Below are 27,681 nucleotides of genomic sequence, written 5' to 3'. Positions count from 1 at the left end.
AGTTCACTCATTGAATTATGCAGCTATAAATATTTCTGACTTGACCGTATCCTTCCTTTATTTTTAATTGTAAGATATCAATATATTTAAAAATACTTATATATTTAAAAATACCTTTATTGCACGCACAATAAAAGACAGTACACCGTGCACTGAGAACAAACACAAAAGCAACAACAGCTGAAGCCAAACAAAGTATTTCCCAAAATTATTCAGGAGAACAACGTCATATAAATCTGATCTCCTTCCACTTGATTCACCCTTTTAACCTTTTAACCTTAAATAACAGTTTAATATAAAGAGCATCTATTGTACAGATAAAAGTGTCAACAAAAAAAAAAACAACTTATATTTTACAAGTACAATCTGAACATATTTTGTAAGACACCATTGTCCCTGTTGTTCACACGGCCGATGAGAAATCATGACTGGAACTTTGTAGCTATTTAATCAGTCATACAATGTCTGTGGTGATGAAGACATTTTTCTTAAAATATATATTGGATGTATTGAACATATTTGTGTGTGTAACTGTATATATGTATATAAACATATATGATTACGGGGGGTGATTTGGTTTAAAAAAAAGGACATTTAACTGTTAGTGTAGGGACAACAAATGTATATTTGTATTATTGTGAATCATTATTGTGTGTAAATTATTGTGATCTCAGGAAACCATTATTTTAGGAGTGATTTCCTGAGCGAGTTGGCCGTAAAGAAGATGAATCTTGTGCTCATTTCAGCCCCATTCACAGCTCATTTCCTATTGTGACCATAGGCTTAATGAAAATAAAGTGTGATAACAAGCTGCCAGCTGCTGCCACACCGACTCAACATGATGAAGATGGGAGCGGGGAACTATTTTAAAGGGTCCAGTAAATCTGTTTTCAGGGCCTATGATAATCATTCTGGTGCATAATACTGCTCAAAAAATAATGTCTACAACAGTAACTTAGTATACAATATAACATATACACCACCAGGTGTGTCCAAGTTCTGGCCCGTGGCCTGGTAATGGCTCTTAAACTAGTTTTATAATGTCCCCTGCTTAACTTGAACTTTTACAGCCCAACAGGATGAATAAACATTACAAGCAATTTAAAATGATAAATATGTAGTTATACAATAATTCAGCTGTGATTCATACAACTAATATCCTTCCGTGAAATATACAGTACAGCAGACATTCAATCTTAATTAATATATAAGAAATGCTGTGATTTCTTTTTTAAATGAGCTTTAGTCTACAGTAACATGTAACACTTCTCTTTAGAACTTTGTAACATCAGTCCTACAGTGGAATGCATTAAATGTAGAGTTGTGACCTGTGACCTTTTTCACTGCTGAAGTAGATTTTTAAAGTCAGTAACTTATAATTTCATATCACAGTTTTATGAGAGTAAATATTGCCAATATGCCTTCTTTATTTTAAACTACTCAGAAGTATCTGAAACTCATTACTGTCTGGATCAAGACTAAAAACATCAGACAATCCTGACAAAGGATTTTTTAAAGATAATGTATAAAAAGTACATTTGATGCCAGTAACTGCCCAAAAAGCAAAATCAAAATGTAAATTGTTCTTTACAGTAAATAAAACAAGTTAAAGACAGTTAAATGGGCCTGGTCTGTACTTATCCTTGATAATGTCTCCAGTTCCACAATCCAAACTTCTGTTTCTGTGAAATAAACAATTATATAAGATGACTTTTTTTATAGAGCTCTAAAACATTAAACCAAAACTGTTTGTACAAATATATAAAGAGGTCATCAAGATTAAATGCCACACTTTATTAATCCCTTCAGGAAAAAAAATATTTTAATTGTTTTTTTGTTTTGTTTTGTTTTTTTAAAGCACAGTTATAACAGTTACACATGTTTCTAATTAAAATATTTACTATCTTAATTATTTAGCATACAGTACTGACAAATGTCTAACAACAGAACTTCAGGTCAAAGTTGGCTGTAATTCTTCTTTAATATCCGTTTAGAATTGTGATGCGCATACATACCTGAGCCGTCGTATCACAGGTTGTCTTCTATATCAGAGTGATGCTGTTTTATCTGGAAACAAATTAAAAAAGCTTATTTTAATGACACTACTACAGTACAACCCCTAGAATCACCAGGCTGAAGAGTATAAAAACACAGAATCCTCCTGAGCTCCCGTAAGTTGAACAATGCAGCAGATTAGGGTTTAGTCTCATCCCTGCCACCGCTCTGATTCAGGAGACAGCTTTGCTCTGCCAGGCAGGTAGTAATTCTATATCATTATTGTTCCCCTGTAAAGAAAAGGAGACACCGAAAGCACCATTGCTCCATGCTGCTGGTTACAGCAACTGAGTTGCTGAATAAAAATATCTACGGATCTATTTTAAGGTATCTATGATGTTTAATGTTTAATCTGCCTGCCATAATTTTCTTTTTCTTATTTTTTTCTTTGTGTTTAATTATGTTGTGTTTTGTGTATTTAGGTAGCAAAAGTGGGATGTAACATTTGGACTATCAATCAGGTGAAACATATAAAACATTACTGAAATAAAAAAAAATAGTAAGACGTACTTTAAAAAAACAATAACAAATTCATAGCTCTAATCAAAAAACACAATTAGACAATTGGGGGAAAATAATATAAAATAAAAAATATAATTGTGAGTAATTGGTGCAGATAACGTAGATTCCACTAGAGGGCAGACTCACATTAGCTCTTACCGTTCTACAGCCTGCATAAAGGATATTTAACTATGGTGAATGGGAAACTCGGCCTCAGAATTAGGTAACAAAACACAACCTTAAATTGACCGAGTTTGAAGCAGAAATGTTTTACCTAAAACAACTAACTGAAGCAACTTTGTTGCTTGTATTAATCCCAGGAACAACTTTAATTGGTTGTTTTATAGTAAGTAAAAAAAATGAGGACACTAAGTTTTTCATATCCTCATCACTCATCAGTGACCCTATATTGTTTAGCTGTTAGCATGCAAGCTGAATATTCCTCTAAATTTTAGATTTTTTTTAAACTGCCAACCCAATCATAAACAGTTACTGACCATCACTGGGGAAAACACTTGTTGGTATATCATTATGTACTTACCCTCTGGGGGTAGTAGTGGTGGTAATACAGGGGCTCGTCCTCACTGGCCTCTCCTGGTTCAGGACTTTCTCTCTCCAGACTGCTGACAGAACCCTGGTGAGGAGAGTCTGAAACACTGGGCTCTCTGCTCCGAGGACAGTCTGCCAGGACCATAAAAATGGTAATCTTTAAAAAAAGTTGGGTGAAAAATGAAAGACAGTGATGGCTGCTCCTTAAGTGTGCTGTAAAGGTACGGCTGAAGGAGACAGGACGACTGCCTGTCAAAGGTTATAAGGCTGTTGTTTATCGCTGTTTATCTCACTGTCATAATCCGCGCCTCACTGGAGGTAGATTTTGTCATTGAACCATTAGTCACAGATACTGAGTAGATCAGATCAGATAACACACACACACACACACACACACACACACACACACACACACACACACACACAGTCAGATTCCCCTACTGCAGATCATAAACTCCCATTTAATGGCCAGTCCTTCTGTGGATGGTCCAACATTGTGCAGACTGATGTGTGGGGCAGATATTTTAAAAAGAACACGACCATCTTGTGCTCCACTGCAGGTGTGATGGACCTGAAAGAGCAGCTGATTTATATTGACAAATATATGTCTGCTTTGTTAGAATCGTCTGCCAGAACACACACCTCCACACACACATTCACTCTCTCACTCAAAATAACTGATGAAAAAATATTATTATTATTATTATTATTTCCTTCTTTAGCGTCTTCACCTGAGCAGTCCTTTCTCTGTCTGTCCATCTTGTCCACACAGTCCAACAGTTCATCAACCTGTACCTTGATCACCATCAAGTCCCTCTTTATGGCAAGAAGCTCAGCCATCTTCACTGAAAGAGAGACAGCAAATGGTTTAATGTACCATTGACCCAGAGTCCAACTGTTGAATCCTGTGCTCATCTCCTAAGTCAGTGATTCCCAACCACTGGGCCGTGGCCCACTGGTGGGCCGTGAGAGATCATCAGGTGTGCCGTGGAAAATGATCCAATTTCACTTAATTGGGCTGAAAACTATTATTTATTTATTGCATATAATTTTTCTTTGCTCGTCAATGCATGAAAGGCAGAAAATTAAATACTCTTCTGCTAGGGGGCAGCAGATGGCTTTGAAAACTAAAAAAAGAGTATCAGAGCTGTTGAAGAAGATCTTTGTGAGTGTCTTTCTTCAATTCCTGCCAGTATATCAGCATTGTCTTCAACTGAACAGGAGTACATTTTTAGTAAATTTAAACTAGAAGATTATTATATTTCATTACATATACTTTTTTTGATTTCTGTTTGGTGGTGTGCCATGGGTTTCTTCTAATGACATATGTGCCATTGTTCAGAAAGGTTGTCCTAAATTAAACAAACATTAGTTTGCAGACAGGGATATGTTTGTACTTTCATACGTGTATGGAACATTGGTCAGAATTAATAGAAACAAAAGCTGTTTAAATTTTAATAACAGAGTTTAAAACCATCATATAAGGGATTTTTTTACTTTTTCAAACATTTTAGTAAAATTAATTCAGCCAGACATCTGTAGCACACAAACAACTTCTGGAAAATGTGCATCTTCAGCATAATTAGCCCGAGGGGCAAGCTGAGAGCTATGCTGTTCCCAGAACATGGAGTGGTCCATGTATAAAATACCTGGCCTGGAACAAAATCATTCTGATGTTCCCGAAAACATCACTGCTGACAGCCTTCCATCTGTGATAGAAAAATGTCATAAGCAATAAAAATATGTTGTTCGCAGATGGGATGTATAAAAATAAACTGTACATGTTATAAAAATACAAACTCAAATGCACCAAAACAGATTACTAATGGACAAAAAAAAAGTCTAAAAAACCTCATATCCCTGAGCAAAAGTGAAATCCAATGACCACGACACACATCCTCCGCCTCTGGTCCTGCACCATCAACAACTCTCAGTGCTACCCTCCCACCTGGAGACAGGAGCTCTCACTCTGACTGTGCTCTCAAATGGACCGCCAGCGCCACCAACAGCTCAATTAATGACCCTGAAAGAATTTACATCCCCACTGAAAGCTTTTTGACCTCAAAAGCTTGCAAAGACAATCTAATTCCCCATGATGAGACACAGTAAACCTATTAAAGCTTGTAATAAACCAGTATAAACAATTCTTATTTGCCACGCACTATTAACTCTCCCTAATTGCCTGCACTGATAGACTCGACTGGTTTATAGCAAGGTGGAGAGCCCCGTGGTACAGAAGCATTTAATGAAGAAACCATCTGGCTTCCAAAACCCATCCGCCTTTACTGTGGTACCCTGGGGCTGCAGGATGGAGACAACTCACAAACAGGAAATGCTTCCAGTGTGATGGGGGATTTCATAGACAATTTTACAGAGTTACTTTTTTCAGTAAAGCTTGGAATGTGGACAGGTTTGATAAACTAAACACATGCTTTTCAGTCCAATTTGGTTGTAGTTCACAGTAATGTAACATGATAATCTTCACCGCATTTGAACATAACTGCACTGAAATTATATTCATCAAGAAATCATATTATTTATAAAACTTATTGTAGTAATATGTTTTTATTTTTATTAAAAAAAATTAAATTGTGATCTGAAAAGTTATATTTCCAAGAATTACTTTCTTAATCCAGTGTTCTGATCAGAAATGGAGTTTTCTTACGTTTGGCTTCACTGCTGCGGTTGCTGCTGGAGGACTGGACGGATGTGTGGTTGCTCCCACTGGACGCTCTGATGCTCTTCATCTTTAGAGCCACCGTGGAGGAGGAAGAGGCGGAGGTGGAGGTGGAGGAGGAGGATGAAAGACGAAGCCGCTTGACTGGACTGGGCTCCACACTGACTGAGGGAACACGCTGGTAGTCGAAGACACTAGAAGCACACACACAGAGTATTTTAACCTCCACACACCTCCACACTCACACATCACATGTGCATCTATTCTTCTGCCTCCACTTACAGATCATACTTTTGTATCTTTAATGTATAAGATGACTTCATTTTAATGTTGTGATGTTTCTTTAGCTAATGTTATGGAATGACTCATAATTTCATGTCTTTTATCGAGCTGGTCAATGTTTGTTGTCAACACTATATGTTGAGGTTTGTTTCCCCCGGGACCGGAGTCTTGTCGTTCCTTATCTCCCTGTTCTATTAAAAGATAAAATCAAGATGAAATTTGTTCAGCTTCAAACACAAACCTCACCATCGTTTATTTCTCCTTTCCAACTGCATTCAGTTCCCTGGTTTTCCATGGTTGTGCCAACATAGGAAGTTCAGCTTTATTCTTTATTCTAACCCTAACCCTAGACTAGATAAAAAGCTCTATCACCATAAAAGTGCAGTTGTATCATCATCGCTTTAAACCCTGACAATTTCTGCCCGTTAGTTGCGTCCCATTTGTCACATTTCCGTTTCCAACTAGTGGGTCCCGCCCCACACTTTGAGAAGCATTGCCCTAACAATCAGAGGATGTATTTAAAATAGCATACAGGGATTAAATATAGACAATTCCATCTGTGTTGTAATCATCCAAAAGGAAGAAACACTTCAGGGCAGACAGCAGGTGTGGCAGCATCGACGCCTGCCTGTTGGAAGATGAATGGAAGAGACTGTGTGATGATTGATGACCAGTCTCCTCACACAGCTCCACAACATTGAGGCCTTTGGGTTAACTGTAATTGGGTCACATTCACACGGCAGAGTTTTATTTTCATATTAAACTTCTGCCTCCATTAGTTTGATTGGCACTTCAACCTTTATAGCTGGAGGAAGAGGAGGCAGACGTTTGACAGGTGTTAGAGTTGAATGTGAAGTGAAATTATTTGTCGTCAAACTTTGCAGTCATTAGCCTCATCAAAACGTCTTTACACCGTTCCACTTTAGTGCATCTTGGACAGTTTCTAGACTGACGCGCTGTGCCACATGTTCCAGAGCTGACTGGTCTTTAGACTGAACTTGTAGGAAGGAGCAGCCCACAGTGCTTCTACTTCGTGTATTAGCGATAAAATATGAAATTCAAATTGAACACTTGCTCTATTCCTTACATTTACCACAGTAGAGCTGCAAACACCAAATGGCATAACCTAAACAGTGGCCATATAAGAAAATGTTCTTTATCATCTGCCTGTATTTTCTCTGTCTTCGCAAAAAGTACACAATGCAGGTGACGGTAACAACTCAAAAGCTTTAGTACGCTAAATAAGAATGGGTGAGGGCAAGATTTTCTCAAAGTTAAAAAGTCAATCTTACTTTAAACCTCTTTTTATTTGAACATAAAATGCACTTGTTAGGTTTTTTAATTTGCCTGTTTCATGAAATCAGCATTTATAGCACCATCTGCAGGAGAGCGGAAGGCAGTCTGTTTGTTCTTTGTGTACAAGACATAACACACAATACCAGCCTACTGTACGTGAAGGACATTTTCTTGAGTCTTTCGACTAACCTGCTAAATGAGATCAGAACACCGCTTTATTCTTATAAATGTAATAAAATGATTAATATAGAAGTTAATTGAGAATGAAAGCTCTGTAATTAGAATGTAGCTGCAGATGAAAGTCACCTGAAAGTGGATTTGGTCTAAGACTTGTAGCAGCTGTGGGACATCTTTGAGTTTGCACCTGAAGGTGAACCAAAAGTTTTTGAAGGACGGAGTGATTTATTTAATGAAAACTGAATGATTGGCACTGATGTGATTTCACGAAACATTTCAAACATTTCCATCTTTTGCTTTTCCCACATGGCGCCTTCAAAGATGATGTTTGTTTTTTTCTTGTAGCAGACTACAGTGTTGTGTTGTTTTGTTGGGAGGGTTCTTGCTGACTGACAAGTGCAATTTGATGCAGTGCATGATAAGCAAGGTGATGAGGAGGACCTTCCTCTTCCTGTCAACCTCTGCCGTCTATCACAGCAGCCATCTACAGCTGGAGGAGGAGAGGGGAAACATAAACACTGTCTCACACTGGCACACCCGCACACACTCATAAAACACGTGCTTGCACGCAGACAATCTGTCTGTCGATGCTTCTGTGCAGGGGATTACTATTGTTGGATTTTTATTACCCTAAAAATATTGAATTGTAAAATTCACATTGTATTTCAACAATGCTTACTGTGCTATATGCTGCTGCAGTGGACAAAGCTGTTAAAGTTATTTTTTATACATCAGCATGAGGCTGGCACAGTTCAAGGTCCAGAACCACATTCTGAACCTACCAGTTTGTGAAAATAAATTGGTTCCAGAAATATAAAATGTGGGTTTTCTGCGATGGCAAAAAAGGCAGAATGGAGCCTTGGAAAAAGTTTTTTTTGTCTGAAATTGGCAGCTAAATAATAAAGCACAACAGGAGATGCTATATATGAGTGGACAATGTGTGACTCACAAATTTAAGTTAATAGATTCTTATTTCTGTCACAGCCCAGATACACTGACTGAGTCATGAGTCATGCACTAAGGCAGTAAATTCCCAACCTCTGTGCCGTGGCCCACTGGTGGGCCGTGAGAGATCATTAGGTGTGCCATTGAAAATGATCCAATTTCACTTAATTGGTCTAAAAATTATTATTTATATCTTGCAAATATTGTTTCTTTGTTCGTCTCATCCGCTAGGTGGCAGCAGATGGCTATGAAAACTAAAAAAAAGAGAATCAAAGCTGTTGAAGAAGAGTGTCTTTCTTCAATCCCTGCCACTAAATCAGAATTCTCTTTAACTAAACAGGCTGAGGTTTTAGTCAATTGAGAGTATATTTAAACTAGAAGATTATTATATTTCATTACATATATTTTTAGTGAGATTTTTGTTTGGTGGTGTGCGGTGGGGTTTATCTAATGAAAAATATGCGCCGCGGCTCAAAAACAGTTGGGAAACACGGCACTGAGGTTTCTGCTCTCATGCATCACGCATATCAGAATCTTGGGATCATTAATAAAATGGAGTAAAATTAAAAAAAATATAAAATAAATTCTTAAAATAAGCTTTTACTACTTTACGATAATTACATTATTATAAATTATAGTTTGTTTTCCTGGTGAGTCTGGTGCCAGACTGTCCTACAGGAACTGGACGGTTATTATAGCTGCATGAATGAACCAACCAGGCTTCGCTGCTGGAGTGTGAAATAGAGGCATGAGTAATAAAATATTTGAGAAAAAAAAGACAAAAAGAAGGACGCAGATGAGAGAACAGAGAGGGGGAGGAAGGGAGTGTGGAAAAGCATGTGGCTGTGTTTTTCAGAGCTGCTGCCTGTTACCAATGTTTTTCATACTGTCAGCCCCTTCCTCCCTCTGTCCCTCTCCCTGTTGTCCCCTCCATCAGCTCCACTTCTCCTTCATCTGATCCTCTGTGTCTGTTCCTCTGCAGTTCAGTTTTCCTCCACCTGTCCTCAACTGCCTACTGTGATCTGTGTTCTCAGTCTGTGGGGAGCGCACCATTAGTTCCTCTGCCCTTTCCTTACAGCCAAGTACTGTCCTTTTATATCACTATTTAAGAGTTTGTTTTTCAGTTACATTTTTGATGAGTGTTTCACACATTGTTTCCCTTTCTTTTTTCTTTTTTTAACTGATGGTTCAACAGTCTATGACTTCATGTCTGGGTTTTTTTCTGTGATTTTTTTCCCTTTTGTTTCCTTGGGCATTAAGTGTGCAAAAGCCACGTTATAAAGCATTAAGAAGACAGAAATATAGTGTAACATACACACACCTATCCTGCAGATTTCTTCTCATACCTGTTCTTATGGTCATCAGGATATCTGCTGTACTCGATGTCACAGTTGGATCTGAGGAGGAACAAAGAGATGAGGATTACAGAAAGTAAATCAGCCTGATGAAACTCAGATGCGTCATATTAACCTTCTCCTGTTTGCATCGGAGTAGACATATATTCCTCTAGGTTTTGCTATTGACAATGTTAAGTCCGTCTAATAACCAATGGCCTGGGTTGATTGTACGGGTTGTATTGGTTTTTTTCCCCACAGCTTGGACGGATTGATTGACTGCTGGACTGCACCTCCCCTCCTCCTTTGTGTGGGTATATTAAGCTGTGTTTTTTATATATATATTTTTATGTATATAAAAATTACATTTTTATTTTTTAGATACTGTCAGTGTTCTCTCTTTTAAGACTCTTCAGTTCCTATTTAACCTTCAAACCTCACAGACAGAAGGGAGCAGATGGCGCTAAGACCTTTCTCTCAGTGCCAGCCAAGCCTCTGAGCAGGAAAGTGTTGGTTATTGGGTCAACAAAACTACAGAGGTCTGGTTCCTTTGGCAACATGCATGCTAGTGTCGATGACCTCCAACAGTTCAGATCTCACCTGTTCCCTACTGGAAGAAGTAAATTTATCATCAGGGTTCTTTTGGTTGGTTCATTTGGTACCAAACCAAACCTGGTAGCCTAATGGGACGCTCAAAGTAAAGACGAGATAGTTAATATATTATTTACATCTATATTAACCCTTTATGAACCCTTTAGGCATCGTAGGGCATTAAATACTAAACCTAATACTAATACCTTGTATGTATGTGTTACAAAATATCTTTTAATTATTTGTTTTAACTATTTTTTTACTGTTTTTTTCTTCTTAGGCTAGAAAATGCATATTTTATCATGAAAAATAATGAAAATATAACATTTTTAAATACTGCAAAAACCCACAATAGACCAAAAAACCTGCAATACAAGAATACATTTAAAATATTAGCGTTGCACTGAGGGCACTACAGCCGAACCACGATACAGCGAGGGACGACTGTAACGGGAACAGAAGTGTTGACGTAGATATGCACGCCACATTACAAAAGAAAAGATAAGTCTTTGTCATAGAGCAAAGGCAGAAGAAGACAAACCCAGACAGACAGAGGAAAACTGAAACACGGAGGACTGAAATAAGAAGAGACAGAGTGATAACAGCTGCTTTTGAGCCAAATCCATATCCTTCAAATTTTTTTTCGGCAGAGTTATCTCCTCTCCTACTGCTGCCATCCTTCATCATCATCAGCGACGATGCGCACGAATCAGCGATTACACACAGAATTGACCCAAAGTTGACTCAGTGCTTTAGTTTAACTGTGCGCCCCCTGCTGAGCTGTGTCTGTAAGATTTTTAAAAAATGACAAGGGACCAGCAGGAGGCCTCCGCTGATGTGAGCACATGATTTCAATAAACAGCTCATTTATAGATCCCCCTGCTGGCCTGAGTATGTAATTAGCTCCAGTATTAGCCATGCAGCAGCAGATGAATGGACGCTCCTCGCTGTTATAATGAGTCCGTCGCTGGTGGATTTTTTATTTGGTCACCACTCGTTATTCGTAAAAGCTGCGAAACCTCCCTAAATGGACCATTTTCAGTCCCAGTGACTAATTTCCCAGTGTAGTGCTTAAAAAACCTCCCATTATAGAAATCCAGCGACTACAACGTTCAATTCAGATCAGACTTAACTTGCTGTTTTCAAAGTGGATGCATTTAAAGGGCTATTTTCTCCAGATTGTTAGAAACTAAATTGAATCTAAAGGATACACAAAAAATGGAAAACTTTTTTAGTCAGGAAAAAAAATATCAGCTTATAATGAGCAGAAGTGAATAAAACTGTGGATAGTGTAATGAAGAGGTAATGATCTGAGCAAAAACAGACATTAGACCGGCACTGAATACATGCTGAGTTAGCAGCTCTGTGAGTTAGCATATAGCTCATGAAACTGCTAACAGAAGAGATATAATATCAGGAGCATAAAAGAGTTAACTCATAACAGGTTTTCTCATTTGGAAAGTATTCTACTGAAAAGGGCAGATTTTTATGAACCTTGAAATTTCAGTTTTATTGCATTTTTAGAACTGTTCCTATTGCGTTTGTACGCATGTACCACAGTACAAAAGGACATGAGGTCAGCTAACAGGAGGTCAGCTAACAGGAGGTCAGCTAACAGGAGGTCAGCTAACACCCACCATCACTGCCATACAGACCCGATGTTATGTCTGTACCACAATGAAAAAGTCATTTTTGGGTTTTATCCAGGCCTTTTGGCTTGCTCTGAGATTACCTGCTTCAGACCTAATGATGCATTTAGAAAACTCAAAGGTTTCCATGACGGCAATAATTACCAAATAATTATTATCGACAAGGAACATCAATAGAACAATCAATGGAACAATCAAAGTCTGTTTAGAGAACGTTTAAGGTCAAAAGAGTGGAAAATCAGTGACCATCATTCATGTTCTCTATGATACTAAGACACAAGGGAGGACCAGAGGTCAGCGAACGCAGCAGAGAAGTCAACTTGCTGGTAGTAATCCACTGTTAGGTGAGGAATAACGGAGTGTGGTGGAACACAGTGAAGTGAGCATTGTGGGAAGCATGGATGAAGCTCACTGGCTCCAGTGCAGCAGAAAGAAGAGCAAGGGAATAATGAAAAATTTGCATTTATATAGCCACTAGTTACGGCTCACTCCCTCCGACACTAATGATAGTGTTCCCCATCAGTGACCATCACAGGCTGCCTGCTCTCCCACTCTCTCTCTCTCTCTCTCTCTCACACACACACACACACACATACGTGTGTATACATATGCATGTCTTCCTGTGTGTGTAGCAGCAGGTGAGTCGACACAGAGGTGTACAGTTCCATCTTCCACTCACACTCACTGCACAGCCACATCCATTTATTCTGATTTAACGCTCACACTCACCAGCCTGCAGTGTCATAAATCAGTGGCGGTGTCGTACGGTGTCGTACGGTGTCGTACGGTGTCGTGAGATGCTGTTGAAGTGAACTTAATGGGCTGTTCGACCCTGGTCTTGCTTGCGTCGCAGCTCGCCCAGTGGTAAAGGAAGAGCTGCCACAAGCTCCGAGGGCAAACACAAGGTCAAGGAATCAGACCGGCAGCCCCGCACTATAGATCAAACATTTACTGCATCTGAGGGGGGACGGGACGCCAACCAACCAGAGCACAGTATGACTTACAGATGTTGGATGAATAAAAAAATAATAATAATAATGTAGAGTTTTGTTTCTGAAGCTGTAAAGAGGTTCATTTTTATATAACTGACACTTTTTCCTTATCTGAAATATGCTTTAAATTTATATTACATCGCCAAATCTTGATAACAGTAAAATCCTATACTAATAATTTCCTGAAAAAGTTTTCAAATTGGTTTTGATTCAGGGATGGCAGGTTTGCAACCACTTTATCGAGCTGTTATTTTTCTCCACAAAACAAATGCTGATTCATCTCTTTTCATTTGCTCAACACACATTTCAGCAAAGCAACCGCACAACTCTGTCTCTCTCTCTTTATCTCCCTCTGTCTGTTTCACTCTGTTTTTCTTTTCCTGCCTTTCCGAAGAAATCCTGTCTTTCTTTTCCTGCCTTCCCGAAGAAATCAATGCCTCATCTCCTTTCCTTGGATCGTTGCTAAATGTGTTCTGTTGTTGTGAAGTTAATCAGGAGCTTGTAAAACCAACGTCCGTGTAGTGCGAGAGTGCACCTCTAACAAACCCCCAAATCAATGTGAAAACAGTACAAACTGAAGCCTGCAGGGGGCCTCAGAAGTTGGTGCATCAGTCAATTATACACTGATTTGTATGGATTCTGTAGGGGAAAAGACCCGCAGGTATCCCAGCATGCACTGTGTTTCAGCACAACAGGGAGCATGTTGGGAAGTGTCTTACTATATATGCGTTTACAGACACACATATATGTTTGCATATATTAATATATATACACAATATATATATCATATATACTTTATATATACACTATATATATCATATATACTTTATATATACAGTATATACACATATATACTGTATGTGTGTATGTATATATATAAAATTAAAACTCACCTTTTAAGTGAGGAGCTTCCTCTCTTGTCCGTCCCAACCCTGTGCTCTCCGTTCATTACTGTGTCTGAAAAACAAATCGTCACATCAGGTTAGAGACTGGTTAGACCTCCTGTCTCACCTCTGACCCGAGGGAGACAACAAAGGAGGTGGACAGATAACACACTCTGACCTGGCTACAACCTCAGACGACCACATACCGCACACACACACACACACACACACGTGGGGTAAATGCCACTGAAACACTGGATATTGCCTTTGAAATTCTCACAATAGGAGCTTAAATCCTTTTTCTAATATCTGCATAGAAAATGTCCAGCAGGGCTTTTCCACACAAATTCACATTAACAATTCAGTTCATCAAAAACTGTGGTACTGCTGATAAAGTAAGACCATCTATAGGCAAAATGTGACCTAAATCACTATTTGTTAGCAATTTAAGGTACGTATAAAATATTATCCTAAGGTTGGTGAAAATTACGAAGATAAATTGGCTAAAAGAAAAACAGAGAAAAAGGCTAAAAACTAAAATAGACAAAACAGACAGTTGATTATTACAAGTCCATTTATATCAGCAATTGACTCATTTGTAGCAACTTTAATTATATTGTAAATGAAGATAATGAAATAAAGGTTAGCAAATATGTTCATATTAAACTAAAGTATAATTAATACTGAGTCCCAGGGGTTTAAATTAACAGCAGCAAAAAAAGTATATTAAGGAAAGCTAAAAAAAGTAGCAAACATCACAGTGAGAAAAAATAATTAAAGTAATTAGCCAAACACATTTTAAAGAATGTTAAGGGTTGAAATTAAAATAATATATTAGATTATAAATTACCTAAACAAAAACCAACGTTTGTTCAAAAAGCTGCTCATACTGATAAACAGCATCATACATGAACAGGTACAGTACAACTGCTGGACTAACATATTCCACAAACAAAGACACACACACTCACACGCTGGGCTCAGCCAGGTTCTCTGATGAGCAGCCTCAGACTCTAATTGGCCTCCATCTGTCAGACTGGAGTTGAGCTGCTACGCATGTTGCACAAACAAACCAGTAGCAGTCTCATCAGCCAGAAAGACGGCCGGATTTGAAATTCATTTAGAAAGAAATGTCAAATTGTAGATTTAAATCAATACATCTACATAAAGAAAAGCAGACGATGTCCTGCCTCTTATTAGTAAAGATGGCCGATGGAGAAGGAGTATACAACTTAGCGATTGTAAGATTGAAAAGCTTGCGTTTTAGTCAAGTTAGAATATAAAATAAGCTTCTAGTTTTGTAATTGACTAAAATCTCAGCCTGTTTAGTTGAAGATAATGCTGATATACTGGCAGGAATTAAAGACATTCACAAGGACCTTCAACAGCTCTGATTATCTTTGATTATTATAAAGTATATACAATAAATAAATAACAGTTTCAGCCCAATTAAGGATAAAAGATCATTTTTTTCACTGCAAACCTAATGATATCTCACGGCACACTAGTGTGCCACGGTACGGTTCTTGGGAGCGATGGACATCGCTGGTTCTAGTACTGGTGTTGGCATGTTCTCCAGTGTGTGACTGGGATTTTCTGCTTCCACAGTCCAAGAACATTCAGGATGAGTTTCATTGTTCATTGTCAATAGGTTTGATTGTGAGAGTTGTTTGTCTCTGTACGTGGCTGTAGACTGCCTTCGCCTGTTGACTGCTGATCAGGATGAGGCAGTTGAAGATGAATAATGAGTAATGAAAATAAAATGTGTGATTTTTAATTCAGTTCTAAATATACACCACAGCGAGGCAATGTGTGAACAGGTGCATCTGTAAACCATTATAAAGTTTATGTAACCTAACAAAGAAAAGCACGAATTGCTAGCCATAAAACGGAGATGACCGTAACGAGGAAAATAAAATAAAAGTTAAATTAACAGACGGATGAGATGAGGAAAACCAGCCATCAGCTTAAGAAGCAATATAAAATGAAATAAAATAGATAAGACATTCGGAGACAGTCAGACCCTCAGGCAGAATGTTCCAGAGTCTTACAATAGTTTAGCTTAAAGGAGATAAGAGAATGTATTAACTTTTTTAAAGTGTGACTGCAGAGAAACTGTCTGACGCTGCAAGTCTACCATAAAAGACAAAAGGACTTTTGAGTCACATTCAAAACTTTTTCTTTCCGAATAGGGACATAGTTATTGACCCATTACGTAGTCGTAATGGGGAGAAGTTCTAAACATTTCAAAATGAACTGCGTCATGGACCTAGGACGGAGCCCTGTGGAACTCCAAAATCTGAGGTCTACTGTATTTGGAGGAAAATCATCAGTGTTTATGGGACATTTTTTAGTGGAGGAACTACAATTACACTCTGTCTACGTTAAGCTAAAGTACCAAGTATTATTGTAGTTAAAACTTTAATCACTACAAATGTATTGGGTGTTCCTCCTCAATATAACACAGTTTTCTCTGCCACTCTGTTGAAATACTATAAAGGACAACTTGTGAAGTGCAGATGAAGCACGGATTTTAAAAGGGACGTTGTGACAAACACGGCTAAACTCCCCCGTTTTCCCTCCGTTTCCCTGGAAAGACATGAAGCATTCTGTCACCATTAAGCTTTTGGAATAGACAGCTGAGAGCAGGGTGTCTCTCCATGACCTCATCACAGCTCAATGCTCGGCTCAGAAAAACCCCTGCATATCAAACTGAGCTGAGCGAGGAAGCAGCTGGGCCACTCTGCTACCGCAGCGCTGACAGTTGGCAGCAGGGTTGTTTATAGCAGCCACACTGACTGCAGCTTGTAGGACATTAGTCTTTTAGTGTGAGGTTTATGAGCACCGTCACTCACCATCTGTTAGATGCCGCGGAGTCTTAATCGTTCACCCCGCCTGAGACTGATAAGGCTGCCAGGTTGATGCCAGGTCTGCAGCGTGCTGAATGGGTGATTGTGCATCATTGACTGAAAGATTACAGCTATTTGCCTGCTTATTGCTTTGTGTTGTTTTTCTGACAGCACAAGCATGGGGGAGGCATGGGAGGGAGAGAAAAGGGGCAAAGAGAGAGGGGAGGGAAGCGGGAGAATGATGACAGGACAATTTCACTCTCTTATGGTTATTGGGTTTTTGGGACGGTCTATTCAAACTTGGCAGGAAAGTGAAAGAAGAGGCCTGGCTGATTCAAAGTGGATGAGAGCAGAACCATCACTTCTGTCTGTCCATCTATTCTGTATTTGTTTTTAACTGCCTGTCTGGGAAAATTGGTTTGTTGCACAGAGATGGCAATGATGTGTCCACCTCCGAGAGATTTGTGTTTAAAACTGACTAAGGATATTTGAATGGAACATTATGAAGTTATCATTGGGTCTGACTTCAATGTCAACAAATAAAAAAATAAACCTGTGCTAAAAGAGTAAAAGAAAAATATTTGGACAAAATTATAGTGAAAAGGGGAGGGGGATTTAATATATATTTCTTTTTATTAAGGTTGTGCCTAATCCAACAAGAGTGTTGTGTCTGTAGAGACAACAGTAACTATGGAAGGTAAAAAGTAAAAGCAAGGGAAAAAAGCAAATTTCTATAAGTATATATAAGTATTTATTATTTATTTAATCATATTAAATCAGCTTTTCCTGGGTGATTTTTGAGAAGTATTATTTTGCATTCAAGGAAACTGTAGCAAATAAAACAAAAAATAATTTAGAGCTAATTTACTAAAATGTAGTTGGTGAGAAGTCTAATAAATGACCTCACCAATACTTAAAAGTCAGTGCAAGTTTACTAACTGATAAACAAGAGACTAAATTTGCCAAAACTATAATTATTAGCTATGGACTTCTAAACTTTCCCTAATTGAAAATAAGCAGAGTAAACAGTAACAAAAAGTTTAAATAAAAGATGAGGAAAAAAAAAGAAATGAAAACGCTACAAGCCAGCTGCTCCTTGACTCTGAGGTAGACAATAAAAAATTTGAAAAAATAAAAAACCTTAAAAAAATGAAAATGACAAATGATCATTAGCGCAGCGTAAAAGAGGTAACCAAAAATTTAAAAACTAAATTAATAGCTTAGCCAAAATACATCTAAGTGTTAGACAAAATATAACCACGTTAGAACATAAATAAGTAAACGTCGTGCAGAAAAAACTTTAAAATATTTAACATTTTAAATGTTACTGCATGACAAAAGTCCCTCATTATAAACAATTAAATAACGGTGATAATTTCCCACCCTGTTTGTAGTCAGCTGTTGTGCTGCTGCCCTGTTTTAACTCATCATCATCCTCTGTGATGCACCAGTGGCTTCAGCTCTGTGGCATTTAGAGACGGTTGAACAGAGCGGCCCTGTGGTTTACTAAACTGGACAGCCTGTGTGAACCTCCAACATTACATTTACCAGCAGATGTTTAGTCACAGGAGTTTCCTGTCACATCTATTTTCTGGGTGCATTCATTCTCACAGCGGTAAAAAACAATAATACGGGAGACTTTCAGGGTCACTTCCTCAGACTAGGGCCATCACACAGCTGCTGGGCCCAGATTCAGAAACTCTGATAATCACTGATCATCCTCCTCATCTGTGGCTCCAGACACTGAGGATATGAGCAACGATTTTTCAAACATTTTCTGGATAAACAAGCAAAACCTGGAACCCAGCTCTTTGTAACGAATGTGCAGTGGATCCATATGTGGGTCGTGGACAGAAGAGTTAAGTGCAATGAGAAGAGGAAATGTGTAGGAATGATGTTATTTAAGATACAGTTCAGTGTTTTGAAGAGTTTCATAGTCATAGTTGTGAATTTGTCGCCAGAAACAACTGACGATTTACTTAAATAGAAACCACTTAGTTACAGTCATCCAGGAAGGATGGATGGCAACATGTCAACAATTAACTTCACCGGCAGAGAAGAAGCGTTGATGTACATCCATTTATTTAAGTGGACAATGTCTGACTTAGAAACATTATTTATTCAGAGCTGTTTCTTTCACAGTGGGTCATCTACCTGTATCTTACTATGTCTCTGGACCAGTGTTTCCCAACAAACAATTATCTCACAAAAAGTGCTGCCACCTAGCGGATGAGTATTTAATTGCTCTGCCTGTCGTGCATTGACAAACAAAGAAACAATATTTGCAATAAGTAAATAATAATTTTTGGACCAATTAAGTGAAATTGGGTAATTTTCCACGACACACTAGTGTGCCACGGCCCAGTGGTTGAGAATCACTGCTCTTTACTACTTGACCGAACGCCTCCATGTCTTTCTTCACTACATCCGTGAATTTTCCTGCAGGGCTAACTACTGCCTGGCAGTTCCATCCCGCTTTGTGTCCAGTGTGTCCATTATCTTGTTGATGCTTAGCATCATCATCAACTCTGTTATGGTAAGAAATGATTTGAATTTAACTCTTAAACCTAAAGTTCCCTGTCTGTCAAATATAAGCAGTTAAACTGAATATAACACTCAAATCACACTCACAGAAAGTACACATCTGCACATGTCTTCATCACAGTTAAAGTAAATTACTCACTACTACTGCACTCAGTACAAAGACTACTCACCTCGGTCTCGGTGGTAGTTGCCGTTGAAATGGGTCATTACAGAGCAGGAGGAGAAGGAGACGAGAGCAGAGGAGGGAAGGTGGTGAGGAGAAGAGTGTGGGGAAGACTGGACTCCTGCTGATCATCACACACTCCGAGCTACAGAGAGAGAGAGAGAGGATGACTACTCAATATGGCAGAGGGTTGTACCAACCAACACACTGTAGGGTGGGGGGGTACTTCATTTATATGCACAAGAGAGGAAAGGATTGGATAAGTGAGCATGTAACTACAATGAGAAAAGAGCGAGGGACGGAGGAGGTATTAGGGGGGTCAGAGATACCTCACATCTAAATATACAAATATCTAAGTAATTGTTACCAAAAACCCTTTAAGTTAACAGACCCCACCTCAAAAACAGCACAGAAATGTTACTACAGACTTTTTGTACACATCAGTGATCTAAACAGTGGCTGATAGAATCCACAGGGTTCACCAGGGCATTTTAAATGTTATATTATGTATTAATTCTGACAAAGTTCATGTTGGAATTTTTTTTTCCTACTTGGTGAGAATAGAAAAATGTCCTTTATAAACATTCGTTAAAATGCAAAAAAGTGCTACACAGGGGCAGTTTGTATGTAAATAAATAAAAAATAAATAAAAATATGTATTTCATAAATCTTTTATTGGATTTCATGGGGTGCTACAAGAGGTGCTGTGCCCTCTGGTGGAGATCCCTGGTATTCCAGAGTCCCTGCTGTATTAGAGTTGAGCAGCAGCATCTCCAGCTGTTTTGCTGCTTTGCTCTCCACTGTGACCGACCGCTCATCATCTAAATCTCCTTTAATTACCAAATCCATCAAACGATTACATCTAAATTAAAGTTGTCCAATCTAATTAAAACGTGATGATGAGGAGCTCCGGGCCGTCTCCTGGGCACATTTATTTATCTTGGCATCAGACTCTGTCAGCAGCAGCCAAACAGCCTACCAGCATGCATTTCAACGAGGGTCCATCCATCACACCGCAGGTCAACAAACATCAGTTCTGTTAAACACACTGTATGTCGAGTGTGTGCATGTCTTTAATTACCTCTGTCAAAGGAGGTTATGTTCCTGGGTGAGAGCGGCAGGAGAAAAGCAGCAGGAGGAGTATTTTTTTTAAAAAGAAGTATTTTATCATTTGTTATTTGAGAAACAACATCTGGAACTTCATCAACAATAACTTAGTCACTTTGAAGTTAATTATTTTCCAAACACATTGTTTGGTCATTTTGTCACGAAACAATTCGTATAAACAGATTTGTTTTTTGTTTCTGTTTTAGTCTCTCAGTGTTCCTGTCGCCTACCTTGTTGTATCAAAACAAATGCGAATAATAATCAGGGGCACCACCAAGTGGATTTAATGAGTACTGCAACACAACAATTTCCCTACTATTAAAATAAAAATAAAAATAAATGAACTACTTGTTCGCTTTGTTCAATGTTTTATTTACCTGTATGACAATGCTGCTAACCTAGGAGACAATACAGTGTCAAAGTGGTCAATGTTCCTACCTTACAGCAAGACGATCACCAGTTGGATCCACTGTGGTGACAGATGGTCTTCCAGTCTCTGCATGTTCTCTTTGTGTGTTCTGTAATGAATGATTAGGATAAAAAGTGTAAAATAGTGAGTTTTAGTGAATATAATGGAAAAAATATAACATCCAATCATGTTTACTCACATTGCATTAAACAATTTTCAAAGCAGAGTAAACATCAAATTTTCAACCAAACTGGAATGAAAGCCAGTTCAAATAGTTACTCTCTTAATGGGTATTTAGTAGAGTCAACTGTTTTCTTCGCTGACAGTGTAGTAAATTTTTAATCAAACTTTTCAACTTTGTCAATGAATAAAGGCCTGTGAAATTCCAATGGAAGTAATGACATTTCCTTGTTATCATGGACTAAGAAACATTTAGTCAGGTATGGCTCCTGTGGCACAGCGTGCCTGTGGTGACCGATGCTTTAATTTAAAGTTGTTTCATGAGGAAACTCCACTTTACAAAGTCTTGTTTGTTGGATTATAAATAGTAAACTTCTACATACTTTTAGAACTATCAATTTTCATGTTTTATTTGCTTTTCTGCACCCCACAAACTTCAAGTCATGTGAGATTATAGTGTATGTTCATACTCTGCCATTATCATGCCTTGTATATGACTCCCAGTTTGCATGTCAAGCAGCAGCTGCAGGCTTCTTTAAGTCTCCTTTTAGTCTGAATTTTGGGGTAGCAAGGGTCTGGGGCGGGGGGCATTTGAGGGGCAACAATCAGGCGGGGCTATCGGACGCCCTGTCATTTAAGAGCCGCATGGCATTATTCTGTGAGGCTGCCGACAGAGGGCTTTTTTAAATGGCGGTCATTTAAAGTCACTGTAATTGGAGCAGGAGTCACATTCCTGAATTAGACGGACAGTCCCTACAGTGCAGCGGTTTAGTCGTGCAGATGATGATTAAAAGACACCACAGTGCCAGCTGACTCTCCTTATAATTAGCCCATCTAATTCTGGGTCGAGCTGATGGATTAAAATTAGTGAATGTGTGTTCCAGATGTGGGAGCAGCTCGCCTCTTCCTCCCACTCCTCCTCTTCCTTCTCTTTGTCCCCCTCTTGCTCCTGCAGCCTCCAAAACATCTAACATAGACCAAGGGTGAGGGAAGGAGGGGGAGGGGCAGGGGAGGATGTCAGTGAGTGAAATTTGGCAAGTGCCCTCAAAAGCAGCATGGAAAGAGAGCGAGAGAGAAAGTGTGTGTGAGAGAGAGAGAAAGAGAGAGAGAGAGAACACTGTTCTTTAGGGAAGCTGTGGAGGAGCGGAGAACACAGATCGATCTCCTAACGGCTGAGATCACATCAGGATCTTCTCACCATGAAGCCCACAGCGGTCGTCGTACTGATGCTGACTCTTCATCACATCGGTTTCTCCTCTGCTCAGGTAACTACAGGTGATAATAACTCCACGTCGGGCTCCGTGGGTTTCCCTCTGATGTTAGTAAAGGTTCACTGGAAGGACACAAAGACAGAGTTTAATAACTTTTTTTTGATGCTAAGACAAAGTGATTAGTGTCTTTAATCTGCAGTAATGTTAGAAATGTTACAACTGTTAGAAATAACAGAAATGAAAAAATAATTCTCAGGTAAAAAAATGAAATTTCAGATGATTCCATATTATTTGGTGTCTTAATTACTAACTAATAATCTTATTAATGGATAATGTATTATAAATCCCTTGATTTACTTTTTACATTTTCACTTTGGTCACTCAGGTTGAATCAACATGTTGTGGTTTTGCTAAATTCTATTTCCTATTATACAATGTATTAATATTTATATTTATATCTGTATTTTCTTGTTGATGCAGCTTTATTTCCACAGCATGAGTCATCATCAGATGCATGTTTGTTTTATTTAAAAATAATAATAATTTGGCCAACTTTCAGCATAGATGGAATTCCCTAAACCGATGTTTGTATGTGCAGGAAATGAATACTTTGGATGTGGACCTTAGCTCTGTTCTAGCTGAATGAGACTCATTTACATTTGATGTTCCATCAGTGGAGAACAGTGAACTCTGGTTCACCCATTCGTGGGCTTCCTCCTCTGAGACACCCCAACACCGACATGTTCGTACTGTGCTGATTTCTTGTTGCTGCTCCAGTTCCGTGGTGTGTGTTGTATGTTGTTCCCTGTGGTTCTGTGTTGTAGACTGAGGGTCAGCAGCTGGAGCTCAGGGCCAGTTTTCACCTAGGTGTTATTGCAGCTAAAAAAAAAAAGTCACTTTTGTGCATGAAGCTCACAAGTGAAACGTGCCGAGAGATGGGTTTTTTCCTCATAGAGATATACTAAGAACAGGGTTAGAACTGGTTCCATTCTATTCGGAGTTTATTCATGTTTAGGATTATTTTAAGAGCAGAACATCTAATAAATGACTGGGAGGTAAACAAATGAGTACAAGGTGTCAAGATGAACTCAACTTTTACAACCTTCAAGTCAGTGTTTCCAAACCCTATTTTGAGCCAAAGCACATATATATCATCTGGAAAAAACCCACGGCACACCACCAAACAAAAATCTCACAAAAAGTATATAATGAAATATAACAACCTTTTAATTTAAATGACCCTATAACTGACTAAAATCTAAGCTTGTTTAGTTGAGGACGATGCTGATAATTTGGCAGGAATTGAAGAAAGACACTGACAAAGATCTTCTTCAACAGCTCTTATTATCTTTTTTTTAGTTTTCATAGCCATCTGCTGCCCCCTAGCAGAAGAGGATTTAATTGTTCTGTCTTTTATGCTTTGACGAGCAAAGAAAAATTATATGCAATAAATAAATAATAGTTTTGAGCCAGTTGTGGGCCACGCCACAGTGGTTGGGAATCACTGCTTTAAGTATTAAAACAACACAACATTAACCACAGAGCCCTCAGATTTCTTTTAGTCTTCACGACCTAATTACCTGTTTGGTTGCACTACTCTTCCTCCCATCAACAGGAGTGTCCATCCACTCATGACCTGCTGACCTCACTGCGACAGGTTGAGAAGATGTTGGCCGTCCATGAAGCGTCATATCAGCAGGGCCTGAGGTCTCTGAAGAAAAAGCTTATTGCTGTGCACAACAGCACCATGGCCATCCTCAATAACGGCAAGAACGGTAGGGAACATGTTAACCTGTCAACAAGAGAGGAAGAATAAGAGAATGAGGAGGTTGCAATACAGTTCCATGCCACTAGATGTACCAATGAGCAAGATTACTTTTTAACCCACTAACAAAGCATACAGAGTTATTATTAAATGATATGGTTGCATATAAGAAATGCACATATTGGTGCATTACTATATTTAAAAGTGAAACCGAAACATAGCTCAACCACCAGAGGGCGCCTCATCATTGTACTCATGCATCACAATGTAAAATAATGGCTATGAAAATGTATAGCAGATTGTTTCCTGGGTTGTATTTTACACTTAGCTGAACAGCCATGTCCATTTATTATATACGATTAATGACAATACATTTGAACAAATACAGTAAATGCAGTTATAATACATGCAGTATTACTTCACGTTTACTACATGACCTTACAGTTTGACATACATGCCACATTGTGTTCGTTCGGTCACAGCCTCCTGCCCCAAACCAGACCCTCCTGCTCACGGCCGCAGATTGGGAAGAGTGTTTGATGTGGGACACGAGGTCCACTTCCTGTGCAAACCAGGGTACGAGCTGATTGGTCCTCGAACACGAGTGTGCCTGGAGTCATTCAAGTGGAGTGGGCAGAAGCCAATGTGCAGACGTGAGTTACAGAAACTTCACAGGACTGATTGTACAGAGAAAAAAAATGTAACAAATATATTTATATATTATATCTCTGTATTTTAGCAAAAATGTTTCTATAAAATCTGTATATTTTTAATCAACTAATTTTCTTCTGTTTTTCAGGTTTTAACAGCACTGGTAACTCCCTGCCCTCCTTCTCTCCCCCTGCTCGCTCTTCATCCTCCTCATCCTTCCCCGTCTCTGCCGCTCTCTCAGCATCCTCCTCCGTCATATCTCCTCCCTTAACCTCCTCGCCAACTGCTCGCCCATTCTCCCCCACAACTTCCTCACCCTTCGCCTCCGTCCGGCCCTCTCACTGCACTCACTTCCTGGGCTCCACCCGCTGCACCTGTGACGTGGGCTTCACCATATCAGGCCGGGACAACAATATCTGCACAGGTGAGAAAAGAATTAAAGGATGATTTAAGACTGCAGTTTGTCATGATTCTTCCTCATTCAACAGTGTTGCATCTGTGTTGCAGACATCGACGAGTGTCGTCTGTTTCCTCTGGGACAGCCCGGACTTCTGTGTGTCCATCAGTGTGTCAACACACCTGGCAGCTTCCACTGCTTCTGTCCAGACGGCTATGATCTGGCCAGTGATGGACGCAGCTGCACAGGTCAGAAACCTGAGACTTTTTGACCTCTATACTTCCTTTAGTTGAGGTTCTAATCCTGTTCTCTGTCCCTCTCTATCCAGACATTAATGAGTGTGAGAACCAGATGCACAACTGCACCGGAGACCAGGTGTGTGTGAACACATTTGGAGGTTTCCAGTGTGTGGAGGTGGAATGTCCCTTCATGAAAAACGCCACATACATAAAGACGTCACCAATGTAAGATCATGAATCACACTGATAAAAATCAAATCTTTCCTCTTCTCACTTCACCTTAAGCTGCTGATTTACTAAAAGGTTTAAAAACCAAAAGCTTTTGACGTTTCACCTGTGTTTCACAACTCTCACATACAGGACTGTCACTGGAAAAGTGGCAAATGTCTCATTGCACTTGTGTTAATATTTTGAGCATGTTTGGAGGTGAGGGATGTGGTCTAACATTTGAATTTTTTTATAAATGTATAACTTTCAGAAGGTGATGCAACTTTAAATGTACTTAATACAGTCGTCCCTCGCTGTATCGCGGTCCAGCTGTCGCGCCTTCGTGGGTTTTTAATATATTAAATGTATTCTCGTATTTTTTTCGCTCTATTGCGGATTTTTGCGGTATATAAAAATAACCTGTGCGTGCAGGTAAATGAGATTTGTGGAGGTTTCGTTACGTTTTTGCCATAGTTCACGTCCTACGATACCCTTTTAAAGAGTTCGTAAAGGGTTAATATATACATAAATAATATGGCGTACTAACTATCGCATCTCAAATTCGCGGTTTTTCCATCTATCGCGGGCGGTCTTGGAACGTAACCCCCGCGATAGACGAGAGACCACTATAAAAGTATGATAATTGATCTTTGTAACAGGGTATAAGGTGGAAAAGTCGTCAAAATTAAGATCTTTCACACAGAGTTGTGTCTCGTTAATCTGTTCTCAGGCTGTAGCTAACAAGCTAACTGTCCTTGAACAAACAAACGAAGTCAGCAAAATGTAATGACAAACAACCGAGTTGGACAATAAACACAAACACAAACAAAGCAAGAGAGTGAAAAAAAAACACATAAACCTCTCACCTCAGGTTAAGTCAAGGAGCCGGATGAAGTATAAATGACAGGGAGAGGGATACAGCCAAATTCAAAAACAATGGCTTTCACAGCCATGTCGCCTACATACTTTCTTCACCCAACATTTAGCTTCTCTCCACTAACAGCAGCCCAGGCTGAGAGTCAGGCTGAGGTCTGGCACTGTGGAAGAATTCCACTGGACCTTCAGGGTGGTTCCTGTAAATGTAACAGATGCAAAATGTTTTTTTTTTTTTTTTATGGACTTGGGTACAGGAAAGTGGGTTTGCAAATATTTGGGTTTTTTTTTTTTAATTCATTGTGTAAAACTCACGTCAGTGTATCAGTGGAAATGACAGTGTAGTGTTGTAATGTGACATAAAGTATTATGACACAAGAAAGAAATCTCAACAATGGTCAGATGGAGACAGTTGATTCCAGTCAATTACACAACAACAACAACGTCAGTCTTTTGACTCCATTAAAACATCATCACACCCTCTGTCTCCGACTTGTCTCTGTCAGTGACTTTGACTCCACCCTGTAGTCTTGTTGATGACTTGCTGACAGAGAGATTGATGTGAGCGCTGACATTTGGAATGAATGCGGAAATGTTTACACATCTCTGTCCCATGGCTTTGACGTTTGGAATCAGAGTCAGCTGAAATCAACTGACTGTGTTTCTATTTCCAGGCGCTGTGAGAGGAACCCATGCATGCTGGGAGATGTGGCCTGCACTCAGGCTCCAAACTCAATCTCGTTCCACTACCTCCCTGTGGTGTCCAACATGTCTGCCCCCAGAGTCCTTTTCCGAGTGTCAGCAGCTCGAGTGCTGGGCGATACGCTGCGTTTCGGCCTGGCAGGAGGCAAGAGCAGAGGTCACTTCAGTGTGCAGCGCTCGGGCCGACAGACCGGTACACTACTCCTGGTGACGCCCATATTGGGCCCGGCTACTCTGGAGGCTGAGGTGGAAATGAGCGAGCTGGAGCGCAATGATCTGCTCGGTCGCTACCTGACAAAGGTCACCCTGTTTGTGTCACCGTATGAGTTTTAGATGGTGGAAGACTATGAGCAAAAATATAGTTTCTAAAATATATATATATATAGGACTATAAGTTGCTCCGAAGTATAAGTCGCACCAGACAAAAAAATGCACAATGAAGAAGAAAAAAA

General features: G+C 39.2%; 2 protein-coding genes across 3 annotated transcripts; one reads left to right on the top strand and one right to left on the bottom strand.

Annotated features, from left to right (window-relative positions):
- Positions 1-102: 102 nt before the first annotated feature.
- LOC107988647 (uncharacterized) lies at positions 103-24,108 on the bottom strand. 2 transcript variants are annotated; one of them, XM_017032756.2, is made up of 12 exons: positions 23,976-24,108; positions 23,053-23,274; positions 22,383-22,517; positions 21,034-21,113; positions 19,496-19,633; positions 13,942-14,005; positions 9,829-9,879; positions 5,771-5,976; positions 3,837-3,950; positions 3,098-3,237; positions 2,016-2,067; positions 103-1,682 (listed from the first exon to the last, which is right to left on the bottom strand). In XM_017032756.2, the coding sequence occupies exons 5-11, from the start codon at positions 19,530-19,532 to the stop codon at positions 2,029-2,031; spliced, it is 651 nt and encodes a 216-aa protein (XP_016888245.1). In that variant the 5' UTR covers positions 19,533-19,633; positions 21,034-21,113; positions 22,383-22,517; positions 23,053-23,274; positions 23,976-24,108; the 3' UTR covers positions 103-1,682; positions 2,016-2,028. The 2 variants fall into 2 exon arrangements, with proteins under 2 accessions (XP_016888245.1, XP_016888247.1); XM_017032758.2 differs by lacking the exons at positions 21,034-21,113; positions 22,383-22,517; positions 23,053-23,274; positions 23,976-24,108 and adding an exon at positions 20,570-21,008.
- On the top strand, positions 21,771-27,681 carry LOC103379887 (fibulin-7-like). The gene is made up of 7 exons (XM_008311588.3): positions 21,771-22,449; positions 24,011-24,170; positions 24,643-24,813; positions 24,960-25,235; positions 25,319-25,456; positions 25,537-25,672; positions 27,202-27,681. The coding sequence occupies exons 1-7, from the start codon at positions 22,384-22,386 to the stop codon at positions 27,560-27,562; spliced, it is 1,308 nt and encodes a 435-aa protein (XP_008309810.1). The 5' UTR covers positions 21,771-22,383; the 3' UTR covers positions 27,563-27,681.

This window comes from Cynoglossus semilaevis, chromosome 6, assembly GCF_000523025.1.
Source record: "Cynoglossus semilaevis isolate Cse_v1.0 chromosome 6, Cse_v1.0, whole genome shotgun sequence".
Lineage (NCBI taxonomy): Eukaryota > Metazoa > Chordata > Actinopteri > Pleuronectiformes > Cynoglossidae > Cynoglossus > Cynoglossus semilaevis.
This window is presented reverse-complemented; position numbering and strand designations above follow the sequence as displayed.